This window comes from Buceros rhinoceros, unplaced genomic scaffold (genome assembly GCF_000710305.1).
Source record: "Buceros rhinoceros silvestris isolate BGI_N320 unplaced genomic scaffold, ASM71030v1 scaffold691, whole genome shotgun sequence".
Taxonomy (NCBI): Eukaryota; Metazoa; Chordata; class Aves; order Bucerotiformes; family Bucerotidae; genus Buceros; species Buceros rhinoceros.
The window spans coordinates 73,942-87,016 of record NW_010392286.1 but is presented as its reverse complement, the minus strand read 5'-3'; the positions used below and the strand labels follow the sequence as shown (position 1 = coordinate 87,016).

At 41.6% G+C, this 13,075-nt stretch overlaps 1 protein-coding gene across 1 annotated transcript in view; it reads right to left on the bottom strand.

Moving 5' to 3' along the window:
* RANBP17 (RAN binding protein 17) overlaps positions 1–13,075 on the bottom strand; it is a gene marked incomplete at its 5' end in the record, with an annotated part of 126,982 nt that overhangs the window by 42,887 nt on the left and 71,020 nt on the right. The window contains 2 exons of the mRNA XM_010144332.1: positions 1,226–1,306; positions 10,079–10,152. Coding sequence (XP_010142634.1) covers positions 1,226–1,306; positions 10,079–10,152 — 155 coding nt within the window. The remainder of the gene's footprint in view (positions 1–1,225; positions 1,307–10,078; positions 10,153–13,075) is intronic.

Here is a 13,075-nt window from a genome sequence, read left to right as displayed (position 1 = left end):
AGAGGGCGGGGGGGCTGATGATGGCAGCAGCCCCCCCCCCGCCACACCAACAGGGCAGCACTTCAGGTGAGGGGCACCGTGATACATTCCAGTGTTCTGAGCGCTACTGAAGCACTGAGTACACAGGAGGAGAGAGCTCATCAGTCCCTTCCTAACTCTTATTAACAAAATAAATGTCTTCCCTTCTGCTTGTGTCAAGTTCCTTAGTGCTGTTTCACTTCCAAGTCCTTTCCAGTCCTATTTAGGAGAACATAAATACCTGCATATTTAAAATATCAAGTTAGCTGCTTAATGTTATTCCAAGTGAACATGTATTAGTGCACATTGTGTGATTTTCATGAAACAAAATTCACTCCTGGAATGTGAAAATCCACACCCATCTTTCAACCCAAGGAAGTATATTAGAATTCTTCTTACACAATTAGAGTTCTATGGAGAAAGAAAATGATACCAGTTGTCATATTCCAGGTGCCTTCTCCTCTGCTGGTCGAACAACCTCCTCTAGAAAATTGTGGAAAACTGCTTTTTATTTTAAAATAGTTCAGGATTTCAATATTGAATGAGCCTTGGTGGCTTGTTATCTGTTGTTTACCTTTAAATATTGTGTCACATCAAAACCTACAACAGCTACTATTTTTTTTAAAATCTTGCTCGATGGACTGAAAATTCCACGAGCAAACATTCTTCTCCAACTCCTAAGTGAGTGAGTATTAGAACAAGGCACAAAGGTTTACCACAGATAGCAAGTTAGTGTCTGTGATTTGGGTAAGAATTTCACAGAAGCACTTGAACCCAGACAAAACCACACAAGTCATGGCTGTTTTACCAGTAGTAATGATGACACTGACACAACAAGGAACTTAGAATTAGGCAAAAGACACGTGAACAGGCCTGTGTGCAAAATCTAATTAATCCTTTGTGTTGATTTGAGTCATCCTGATAGAACCAGTCCTGTTCTCAATGCTGTTCCCAGTCTTGTGACTTCTAGAAGATTAGAAACGGGAGAGATGACCATAAACAACTAGTTCCATGACTTCTCTCTGGCTGGTAAGAAGTAGGTGGAAATAAGCACACCTTTTAAAAACTATGCATGGGAAAAGATAAACCAGGTTGAATAATATCTTCATTGGTTGAAAAATGTGGCATATGAAACAACAGAAGTCTCATATTAATTTTTACCTTATTTTCGAATAATATGTTATGCCATGTACACTAAAAAGGATATCCAACAGAAAGGTCATTTAGAAACTGAAGAGTTCTTGAAATCACGGGCTCACATCTTCCCCGGTACTTAAGATTTGTAACACTAGAATAAACAAAGCAAAACAAAGGAGTGAGATTTTACAACACTTTTTTCCCCTCTTTTTGAGAAGTGCCCTGCAACAGGCCCGAGCACCCGCACGTTACACTACAAATGTAGTTCTGTGATACGTCCTAGGATTTTCCATTTATGAGACAGAAAACGCTACACAAACAGGCCACATCTTTTTCCTGAACAAGGGATTCAAGCATTTTGGTAATACTGTAACAAATACACTCATTTTTAAAAAAAATCCGTCGTCTGTCATAATGAAGTAATTTCTCTGAAGCTTACCCCTACTTGTATCTATCTTACTTTGCAGCACTGTATCTGGCCACTTAACTTCTGTAGTATTTACCTGCCCAACTACTCACAAGACAAAATCAAATTGCTATAAATTCCCCACAGATATTTCCACCAGAGAAATGGGGGACAGAAAAAACAAAGGGCCAATTCCCAGTGAAACTCTACCTCGCAGTTCTCCTATTAATTCCTACTCCTCCTCTTCCCTACGCCACTCAACCGATGTCGAGACACTGCATTTCCCCAATCGCAGCCCCTCCCCGACTTCGAGTGAACCAATGCACAAATCATCATCTAGGATGACACTAGACCTGTTCTCAGTCCTTGCGGAGCACCACATAAACCAGTTTACCATTTCTGACAGAGTTCACCTCTCACTGAAATCCTGCAGCTAACACTTCCTTCCCCAGGTTCAGCGTGAGCCAGCAGAGCTGGGACCCTCTACAGCTTCTTCTGCACTCTGCGCAGGTCAGTGTGAAGACACTCCAGCGACCTGCGATGGCATCTGTTGTGTTCACCTACTAGATTTATTAGGAGTTGAAGCAGATGAAAGGCATAAATTGAAGCCAGTAGAGTGGAGGAATGTCATTTTTTTCTGAATAAGGACTGGTTGCAACAGTAAGTTAAGAGTCACCGATCTTGTAGCCTGTCATTTCCTAGATTTCTTAGGAGAAGAAAGCAGGTTTGGCCAGTGTCAACAATCTTACTGAAGTCCAAATGTCTGATGCTGTTTCTGTTGTAAACTCCAGCCAATGAGTCCAAAAAGAAATTACCCCCCGCCTCAAGCAGCTCACATGCATTTATCACCTATATATTAACTACTAATAACTTTTTCTAGTTTTCCTCTGTGAATCCAGGTTATGTTATGCTGATTGGCCTATAACAAGTTGCTTCTTCTCAGTTCCCCTTTCTGAAGTCAAGTACTGTACCCTCCCCTTCTGGGACATCCACTGTTAGCCCCAATTGCGCAAAAACCCACCAGGAAGTTGAATGCCCCCTTTCTCCACACAGGGAGCTAACGCTACGTAAGAGATGCACAGCAGAGTTTCTGATACTGGATTCAACTGGAGAAACAAAACCAGGCCATCCCGGCTGTTGGAAACGGCCCATTCAAATAAAAAGGCAGCACGACTTCCTGGCTGGGAAGCCCTGGCGCTTGTTCCTGATGATGGTATCACACTGCCAGGGTGTATCTCTGCCAGGTGATCACGAGTAAGTCATTCCAGATTTGTATGCCTCCGCTTCCTCATGTGAGAATACACAGACTGAGTCTGACTTTAAGCTGTCAGATCTACTGAGGAAAGACCGTGATGTAAGATGTACAATCAGTACCAGCTACTCATACCGTGATGCAGTAGGATCTCAATTTTGGGAATATAGAAGCTGAAAAAGAGATGTTAAATGCCATTAACTCAGCATTGATTATTGCTTTTACATCTTCACAGGCTAAGGAACGAACTGCAGCACATAAACTAAATCTCTTTTTCAGGAAGTTATAAACTCCAGAATGCAGTTTACAGCATCTAACTGTTTAGTATTATTTGCTCAGGAAAAGACAAAGAACAATGCAATTACCAAAGCAGTACTCCTCAATTTAGATTTACGAACAAACATTGATTTACTTTATAAAATCTCTATGAAGAGCTACAGAGGTTCACATTGCCTTGAAGAAAAAGCCCATTCTAGCAAGACCATAATTCACAGTTTACCCCCGCTATGGGGAGTTCTGGAGATGTTTATAGTTGCACTAAATCCTTAACAAGTACATACCACACGCACTGTATCTGAAGAAAAAAAAAAAAAAAAGAATTTGGACTACCCAGATTTGACATCTGTATCAAAATCATGAAAAGGCTATTTTGCGAAAGAGCAAAATCTTTGTCCTTAAAGAAAAACAAGAAGTCACAGTGGCAGCTTGAAGAGAAAATTAAAACTGTCTAAGGAAGGCTCTTCATCCAACATTCAGGATTCCTCTGTATGTATCTGTTCTTTCAGTTTGTGGTGGTATTTGGATGCTGAAAGATGGAGTAACAATATAAAAGCTAGAAAGTTCTCGTGAGTGAACAGAGGCTGAAAAATTTCAATTATAATCACAGCAATTCCCACTTCTGTTTCTGCCTTATCAATATCAGGCAAGATGAAAGACACATAAAATGTAATATTTTAGAAACATCTACAAAACATTATAAGTATCTGAGAAAATTTGTAAAGATCTAGAGAGGGATCTCATACTACGAAAAGCAGCTTTCCCCTTTGTAAGGAACAGAAGCTGAAGAATGAAAGAGGAGAAAAATTTACAGCTCTGAGAAATCATAGCAAGACAGCTCTCAAATACAAGAGCTCATGTCCTTGTCTTTTTCTCTGTCAAGCAGTTTATTGATTTAAAACATGAAGTAAATGAACCAGAGTCAGAGGAACCAATGATGAAGTTTCAGTTGAGTTACGGAAAATAAGAGCTTCATTAAAAGCTATGCCAATGCCAAATGCACCAAACCACCTGCACCAAACCAACCACCTGCATCAAACCACCTGAGGAGCACTGAACACATTTTAAAGGCAAGTACAAAAAAAGTGGAAACCAAAAATGGCAGGATATCTCTGATTTTGGTAACAATCAAAATGGTATCAAAATACTGAACTTCAGGCACCCACCCAAAACCAAAAGAGCAACAGCAACGCTGCTCCAGGCTGTAAAGCTGTGAGAATTGAAAATTTTGAATGCAACAGCACTAAGAATCCAGTAGGCTTCAAATATTTGCTTTTAGTTTGCCTTTAATAATCATACAGGAATAAATCCTTCACTTCTAGAAGCTGCATCAAAGAAGTTTCCCAGTTTTCCAACCTCCAAGCTCTCCAGCTTGCGAAGAGACTTTGTCTGTCTCCACGACTGCTTTCTAAAGCGGTTCCACCAGCACACCAAACAGCTCTTCCCTTACTATGGTGACTTTAGAGTGTTATTTTAAGAGGCTGTTTATTTTTAACCTAAAATCTAGAAGGGGAAGATAAATAATGAGTATATTCTCCAAATTACAATTCCCTGGGGAAAGGGTTACCACATCACCCACAGAACCACCCAAATTCTTTGCATGTTTCAAGTCATTATGACATTTGGCCAGGGAAAGAATCAAGGCAAAGATCCACTTCCAGCCTCTTAAATCCATTTCACAACTTCTTTCTCCCCAAAACCATCCTGTTGTCCTTAATTTCCTGTCCTGTCCCCAGTGTATGATCTGGAGAAGGACCTCTTCAGACACACGGACTGTATCACACTGCTCTTAAAAGTTCCATGTGGAACAGATGGCGGGTACCTTCTCCACTTATCGCCACAAGAGGTACTCAAGCTTACAGGCCCTTTGTAAGTGCCCAAAGAATTCATCCATCCACTTTCCAGGAGGCCTTGAACCCCTTCTCTGGAATGTAACGGGCAGGTTTGTTATCACAACGAAGCTGAGGAATCCCAGAACACTCTGCCACCCGCACACACACAGTTCCTGTACCTCATGCGCAGGAGATGCGGTAATGTGTCAAAGCAGCAGTTCAAAAGACAGGCTGCCACCAACCAGAAGAGATGATGACTGCTGTAAATCAGCAAGTTTGGGTGTGGTGGGTTTTATTTTTCGTTACTTTTTGTTTGGGTTTTATTTGGATTGTTTTTTCATTTTTAAATAATTAAAGCAGAGTGAAAACCTTTTAATGCTTATATAAGGATGTCCTGACTTGGAAACCTTGAATCATGTAAATTTAGGAACAGTCTTGGTCTCCAGGATACTACAAATACACCTGCATTATAAACACTGTAAAGATTAAAAAAAAAATCATACATTTTGAATAAAACTTTCAGTGTTGCTTAAGGTGTGTGCCATCCAATTCCCATTACGGTGCAAGAAAAATGGGCATCCAAATCCCCTGAGAAGACTTTGAAAATCTCTCCCTTGTGTGGTACTTAAGTTTCAGTAATAAGGAAGATAGCAATTTGTTGGCATGAAAGCTCCGTGCAGTCATGTTTTAATTATTTCTTGTAGATTATCATCATTTACAACGAAAGGTCTCGGTGGCTCAGTGACACTGATTGGATATATGCTTTTCATTAGAGCTGGACAAAGGTGAATAGTTAAAAAAATGCACATTATGTCGTGAATAAAAGTGCCAAGTTTTAGTTTGCTATGATTCATGAGTCATAGCATTATCCGTGCTCAGAACAATATTCAGAGATCCAGGCTTCTTACACTTATGCATTACTTAAACATTGTCACATGGAAAATGTTTTTATTTATATGCGTATGTGCATCCACCGTAGTGAAATTATTACAACAGTTAAAAAAAAAGGAAAAAAGGAAAAAATCCAACAGCAACGTTTGGATACGCATCTTTTGTTTGTGTTTTAGTTATTTTGTCATGACCAAAAATAGTAAATATTTGAGCAGATATTTTGTAAGTCCACCTCTTGATAAATCACTTCCGTGTGAATTTGACAAAAATTGAGAGGAACAAGAGAAGGCTCAAAAACAGTAAGGGAAGAAAAGGAAAGGTGTCTGCGGCCAAAGAAATACAAGACACTTTCGGCCAAATGCCCAGGATGGGCTCAAGGAAAAGACGGAACTAGAACTACTCCAGTCGAAGTCTTTCCTTGCCTCTTACCTATACAAGAACGGATCAAGGCAGGTAGGCGGCTACTGCTCAAAGGGATGGCCCGTGAAAGGAAAGGACTACAGCTGGGTTTGGGTACTCTGCCGCACTCCTTGCCTTAGAAGTCCTGGCCTGGCTCTGCTTCCCAGGAGGCCAGGAGACGTAAGAACACGTGATGTGGCTGTTCTGGGAGGAAGTAGGAGCAATGCGGATAGAGAACTCCACAGAAACGAAGGAACACTCTGTGCCTCTGAAAACCAGTATCTCAGGGCAGTGGCTGAGCAGAAGGAAGTCTAAGGAGACAGGCTGGGACCTTAAGTCACAATCCTTCTCCAGAGTCTAGTCATCCACTGCAATCCTACCAGATCCTTCAAAATCCCATTGCTCCCTCTTGCCTGTTGTCACCCTCAAGTAACTCCTCCCAGTTTATCCCTCCTTGAACCTGCACTACTGCTGCTACGATGCTGAGCATGTCTGAGAAGGGTTAAGATGCCGTGTCTATTAGAAAAAACTAGTTTGAGATGAGGTGTTTTTTCAGTTGGCCTTTCCCCTTCCACACAGACATCCTATAAGGTGATGGTGAAAACAAACAAAAGACAGTGGAAGCTAAAAGAACTATCCTATACAATTTCTAGTAAAACTGTGATGAAAACACAGCCATTGATGGATATTCCGACTACATAAAACTCCGTCCTGTCAGAAATGGTTTAACAGGAATTCCATAAAAGGTACATTCATTAACTTCCAATGGAGAGGTGATGAAAGGTCTAGGATCTGATGTGACAGCAGTACTTTGAACTACAGTCAGAAGGTCTAAAGGACACCTATTAAGCTGACAAATCTCAAAATATTTCTGTATGCCGAAGAATATCTATTTCACACAGCCTTTAATCCATAAACCGCAGCTACTAGTAGCTCTAACACAAGTATTTCAAACTGTTTTCTCTTAACGAGAGAATGCACCAAGTTTGATCACCGATCCTACACTGCAAAGCTGCTACTAAGGAATTCAAAAGAACAGATTAAAGCTACATACATGAAAGTGATCTACTGAAAACAGAGATCTGGTGAAAGACAGCTCACCACAAACCACACTCAAAATCTCAAGATCTCAAAGGAAAGTGCCATTCATCTGGCTAAACATCACGCAGCTCACACTGGAGTTCAGGGAACTGGAGACTCCCTGTGTCAACCAGTAACGTATCAGAAAAAGAGCGTAAGTCTCTAAGAGCAGAACAAAGAATTAATTAATATATCCTGGTAGAGTACAACTTGTTTGTCTACCATAAAATCAATTGGTACCTTTACTCCTCACGGCAAGTATAAAGTGCTTCCTGCATGCGTCCCTCACTGGATCCTTCAATGGCAAAGTGGAAGGAAATAAGCTGACACTGTCTTCTGATCATCCCACAGTGCTAATGGCAGATTACAGTAAGGTGCCTTCTCCAAAACCTTCTGATTTGAAAGACTGGCTGCCATTAGCCAGGAAACAATATTCCTTTAAGTACAACGCCTCTATAATCATTAATTTTTGGCATTAACAGAAACTATCCAGTCTCAAACACTGTTGTGCAGTTTCTATATGAGAACACCACCACTTCAACAAGAAAGCGCACACTAAAATTCCCTAGTGTTTCCTTTTGACCTAATATTGGGGAGTAACATATTACAAATTACACCTACTATAAGAAAAAACGGATCTGTAGGGTAAGACCGAACAGTAGACCAAGTGGTTTCCTAAAATAAGTGTGGTTAAACATACCGCCTACATCCACAGGAGAAGGTGGTGAATGGTCTCACAGTCACATATCCTACCTGCTGCTGTTACGAATGCGCTAAGATTATTCTCAGGAGCAGAGCACCACAAATGCTGCCAGACTGGGTTGTCCTATTACGCACCAGTATGTTCAGGTTTCACACCCAGGTTTTCCAGCTGGCAGGCTGGCACTGGGGAGAAGCTCCTTTATTTCAATTGACACAAACATGAACATGTTTATACGGGGGTTTCACAGCCAACTCTTAAAGCTACGGTCTGAACTGTCCATTTCATGCTGCAACATCCATTCTGTAAAATGAAATCGATCTTCCATCTCATCAATGAATAATTCACGGTTTTAGGAAAATACAGTAAGCCATGAGGAAAGAGAAAACAAAAAACATTGTCTAAACAGCAGCTCTGATTTCTGCTTTTTGTGTACCTGGTTTTAAAATCTCCCACGTAACATTAAAACCCCAGTTATGCTTTTCCTTAATTTACAGTACATGTGCAAATGCAAATACAGCCCTATCCAATCTAAACACATATAGCACCTATCACACGACCTGTTAAACGATAGGAAATTTCCTCAGCTGGCAAAGGCAACAGAGGTTTCCCCTCAATGGCAGCAACAAGGAGAGAAAGACAGGCAAGCTGATGCACCTGGTCTCCAAAGAGCAGTCGTCTTTCTCCCCTTTTTCCTCACTTGTTTAAGTTCCACTGTAGTCTGAAACAACGAAACAAAGCCCAGCTGTCTGGTACCATGGCATGGACTGCTTCCAGAAACTGGGCAATAAGCGTCCATCAATATTTTATCATTCATCACCCTCCATTTACCTGGCTTGAAAGCATCCTCCAGATAAATATCAAGGTTTGAAGGCTACTGTTGTTATCCTAAGGCAAAACATAACACTCTGCTTCTGGTTTTGAGGAAGAAAGCATTTATGCCTTGTTTTCCACAGAAAAGTTAAGTTACATCAGAAAATGACCTTGTCTTAACTGCTGCTATTTCTCTTGGTAGTCATGGTAGCAGAAGACGAGTCATGTTTAACAGTGGCCAAACAGGTCACAGCTAACCTGGCTACGCCAGCAGAGATGTTTCTCTGGAGGGTCAAATTCTGCTGGAAGTATTTAAAGGTCTTGTATGTGAGATTTGGAGGACATGAAGTAAATGATGGGATGCAGCATACTCCTCAATGCAGAATAGAGAGGTATGGTACTTGTTTCTTTTTCTCCAGGCACACACAGAGCACATTGTCTCCTGGGGACTCCCAGATTTTTTTAGTGGATATTCACAACTTTTGAGGGATCATTTTGTTTTGCTTCAAGAGCAAAACTGATTTTAGATGAAACTCTGAGTCAGGAGAAACTACCAAATCTCAGAAGGACATCAGTAATAAAAGACGAAATCCTGGTAGTTTTGCTGGTACTGAAGGAAAGCAGCTGCAGCAGAGGCATGAGAAAAAGGTACCTTCTCCAGAGTAATTTTCTAATATTATTCTTAAGAGAAAGCATTGCACCACTTATCTGCCAGAATCGCACACCATCTTACTCTGCCACACGCCAGAGACCAGAAATCAGCTGATATGAAGTCAGTCAATGCCTCTTGTCTCCTTCTACGAGGCCTTAAAATCCTCCTCTGTGAATTTGCATTTTTAAGAGAGCAAATTGTGGCAGATCTGCCAAAGCACTCCAAAATAGCCTCCCCCAAACAGTTCCTCACTGTATATTACCACAAAGTTCTACAGGCAATTCCACTGACATCTGAGGGTGAAGGAAGGAGAAATGGGGAGGGATGGAGACTGTCACTGAGCAAGAGTCTGTGAAATCTCAGCTATATTCTCCCACAAACCATTTCGAGAAGGGGTGCAGGCACTGGGGAGGATCTATCTAGTAAGTATTTACTTAGGGGCCTGCAGTACCTTCAGTGGGTGCTTCTGAAAATGGTTATCCCTTACTACAAATATTTAAAATTTATGGAAAATATTTTTCTTGCAAAGAAAAACATAATGACAAAATAAAACTCAGATTTTATGTAATCATTAAAGACAAACCAAAACCACATACAGAAGAGAACCCGAGTGAATACTCACATCTTTGTCATAAATGTTTCCAGAACATGGTTGTCATCTGTTATTCCTAAGACTTCTGACATCCGGGCATACACCTGGAAATAAACATTTCAACAGTAACATATTACAGGCATTTACAAGCACCAGCATTTTCAGTTATTCTAAAACTTCCCTATGTTGATTTTGCATGAGAAAGGTACAGGCACAAACGCCTGTCCATCCAGCCTAGCTGAAGCTTTTCTAAGAGATGGCTTACACGCTCGCCGGTGGTGTTCCACGGATTTGGGATTTATAGGCTTTGATTTGCCCTTGCATACATTTCTCCCCACAAAGGAGATGTAAATTTTACCCATTAAACTCTCTTCGTTGTTCACAGCATACAGTCTCTATTTAAAAACCCCTGTTTTATTATAAAAAGTTGCAAAGGGATGGAGAAAACATTGTTCTGTTGGTCTGTGTCCTTGCACCGCCAGTCACAAAATCTGGTCAGCGAGGCACTCTTCAGACAGTCCGTTCAGTCTGCTCGAAGGGAGAAGAAAGGCTTTGGCAGCCAAGTAACTCCTAGTTGAGTACTCTTCCCCTTTTCTTTCAAACCCAGGCACATATAACCAGCCAGGTTTCTCCAGGACCCTGCCAACCAGATCAAACCGCTGGTACGATGCAGTAACTCTCGCAGGACACAGTGAATATGGTTTTTCCCTTCGTGTGTAATCTTCATGACATTTTCTGGTAGTTTTAGCAGCCTAACGTTTAGTTTGGATGAAAACACGTAGCTGGGTTAAATCAACTGCAGAAGCAGCAGGGAGAGCTGTACTGCAAAGCTTCTTTACAACCCTCTGCCAATTCGCTTCACCCCGAGCTTAACTAACTGCTATCTGCTTAGGCTGGGCTAAGCACCTCCACCAGCCACAGCATTTCATCCCAATCATTTTAACCTTTGGTAACGCTCAACCAAGTATTATGGGTTACATGTAACTGCTCCACATGATGTGATCAAGTCAAGAACCACCCAGGTCCAGGAGGAGTGGAGCACACCAGCCTCGGTCACCAGCGGTGAAGGCCTGGTGCCATCTAGCTGTCAATACTGTTCCCTGACATTACACATTCCACGCACACACAAGGAACTTCAGCTACCTCAGTCCTTCCAGCACTGTACCCAGGCTGGCTTCTACCAACCTCCTCTCTGCTGGTGAGGTAACTCCATCACTCGGCTTCAAAAAAAACCCCAGCAGTATTCTACCTCTGTGGAAGTCCATATCACTACTACTACTTCTACTAAATAAGACAATAAAAATTATATTTTCATGTCCCAAAGACCTCAGTTTTAAATCTGAGCATAATAAAGGCATGAGTAAACTTGCAGCTCTTACCAGAAACTGCACCAAGATCGAGGGTAACTTAACTTGTAAGCTAATCAATCCTTTTATAATTGTATGAATGCAATTTACTGTGGCAAAATTAGTGGAAAGACATTCAAATATGAAAACAATTGTAATACACAATACCTTCCTTCAAACGCTGCAAAAGCTGACGTTCACAGTGTAAATGTGAAGTTCTAATTTACAGCAATTAAACATAGCAACAAGAACATATTCAAATATAAAAAAATCTTTAATTTAAAAAAATCTTCTCTAAGTGAGAAATGTTACAGCAGCCGCAATTTTAGCAAAGTTTAAGAATTTCTGTGCTCGATATGAGGAAAAGAGAAGAAGAGGCAGCGAGGAATGTATCAGCAAACACAGATCTATGTCAGAGGAGCTTTCCCTTCTGCCATGGGAATCCAGGGGGGAGAGGGAGTGGGAGCGGGGGCTCGGAGCAGCACCATTGTGCTCTATTGTCAAGTGGGGCTCTCCCCACCTCAGTTTAACAAATAAAATACTAAAACAGCAGTCAGTGTTGACAAAGAGCAGTGCTTTAATCCACAATTATCCTTGTAACTCTTACTACTCCTTTTATCATCCATTAGCTTTGATTCCCATTATCCCATCAAGAACTGTGTCAACGCTTTTGTCCCTGGGGATTTCCCACAACTACCAGGATCTGACAGCCAAGCTTGAGTGCTAAGCAGGATCATTACCTCTTAAATCCACTTATCTGATCCACTGAATAGTAAATTGAAAAGCTCATTAACAGCAACAATCTGATTTGTTTTCACATGTGACAGGGTCATTTCGAGTCAGCATGAACACAGTGCATGTAATAAAAACTCCTACCCCTTCCCTAACGTGACAAATCGTCAGCGAAAATAAACGTGATGTTTTAAACACCTTCTGCAAAATCATTTTCAAAACCAACACACGCTGTTAGCATGTAAAAATAGAACAGCACACAACCCCCAACCGCAACAACGAAACGCCTTTAGACTTTTAAGCACTATAAAAAATTAATGATAAAGCATTTTGGACCTATAATAATAAAACACACTTCAATAACAAAGACCGTGCTGCATATTCAAAAGGCGGAGAAAAATGCTGTTGAAAGGGGTCATAAAAGGATGTGGAAGTGATCTCATCTTCAGCTGGGCTCCCATCCTGGAGCCACGAGGGTGATGGCAGATCCTCAGCCCTGGGGAGCCCACCGGACCTCCCTGGAGGACCCTCTCCCTTTGAGGCCCCCCCCTCCCTTCTTCCAGCAAGAAAAATCCCCAGGGCTTATGTTTCCACTTCCCTCCAGACACTTCAAGTAAGGAGCAAGACCACTAACTGCCAGTAGGAAACACCCAGTTCAAGACTTTTGGAAAACCTTTACACAACCATTCCCAGATCCTCTCAACTGCAGGACTCAGTTTCCAGAACAAACCCCATAGTGACACACAGCACTGCGCGATCACGCCGTGGTGTCACCGAAACCGCAGTTAACGGTCAAACACCCCACCATCACCACCCCATTCCTACAACCGTTACGAACTGAAGTGAAAAATTGGCAGAAGTGGGAACATACTGTTTGAGGAGCTTCACAGGTACACGTACACACTCGAGGTCCTTAAAGCCACCACTGCAACCGATACCCAAGAGACCC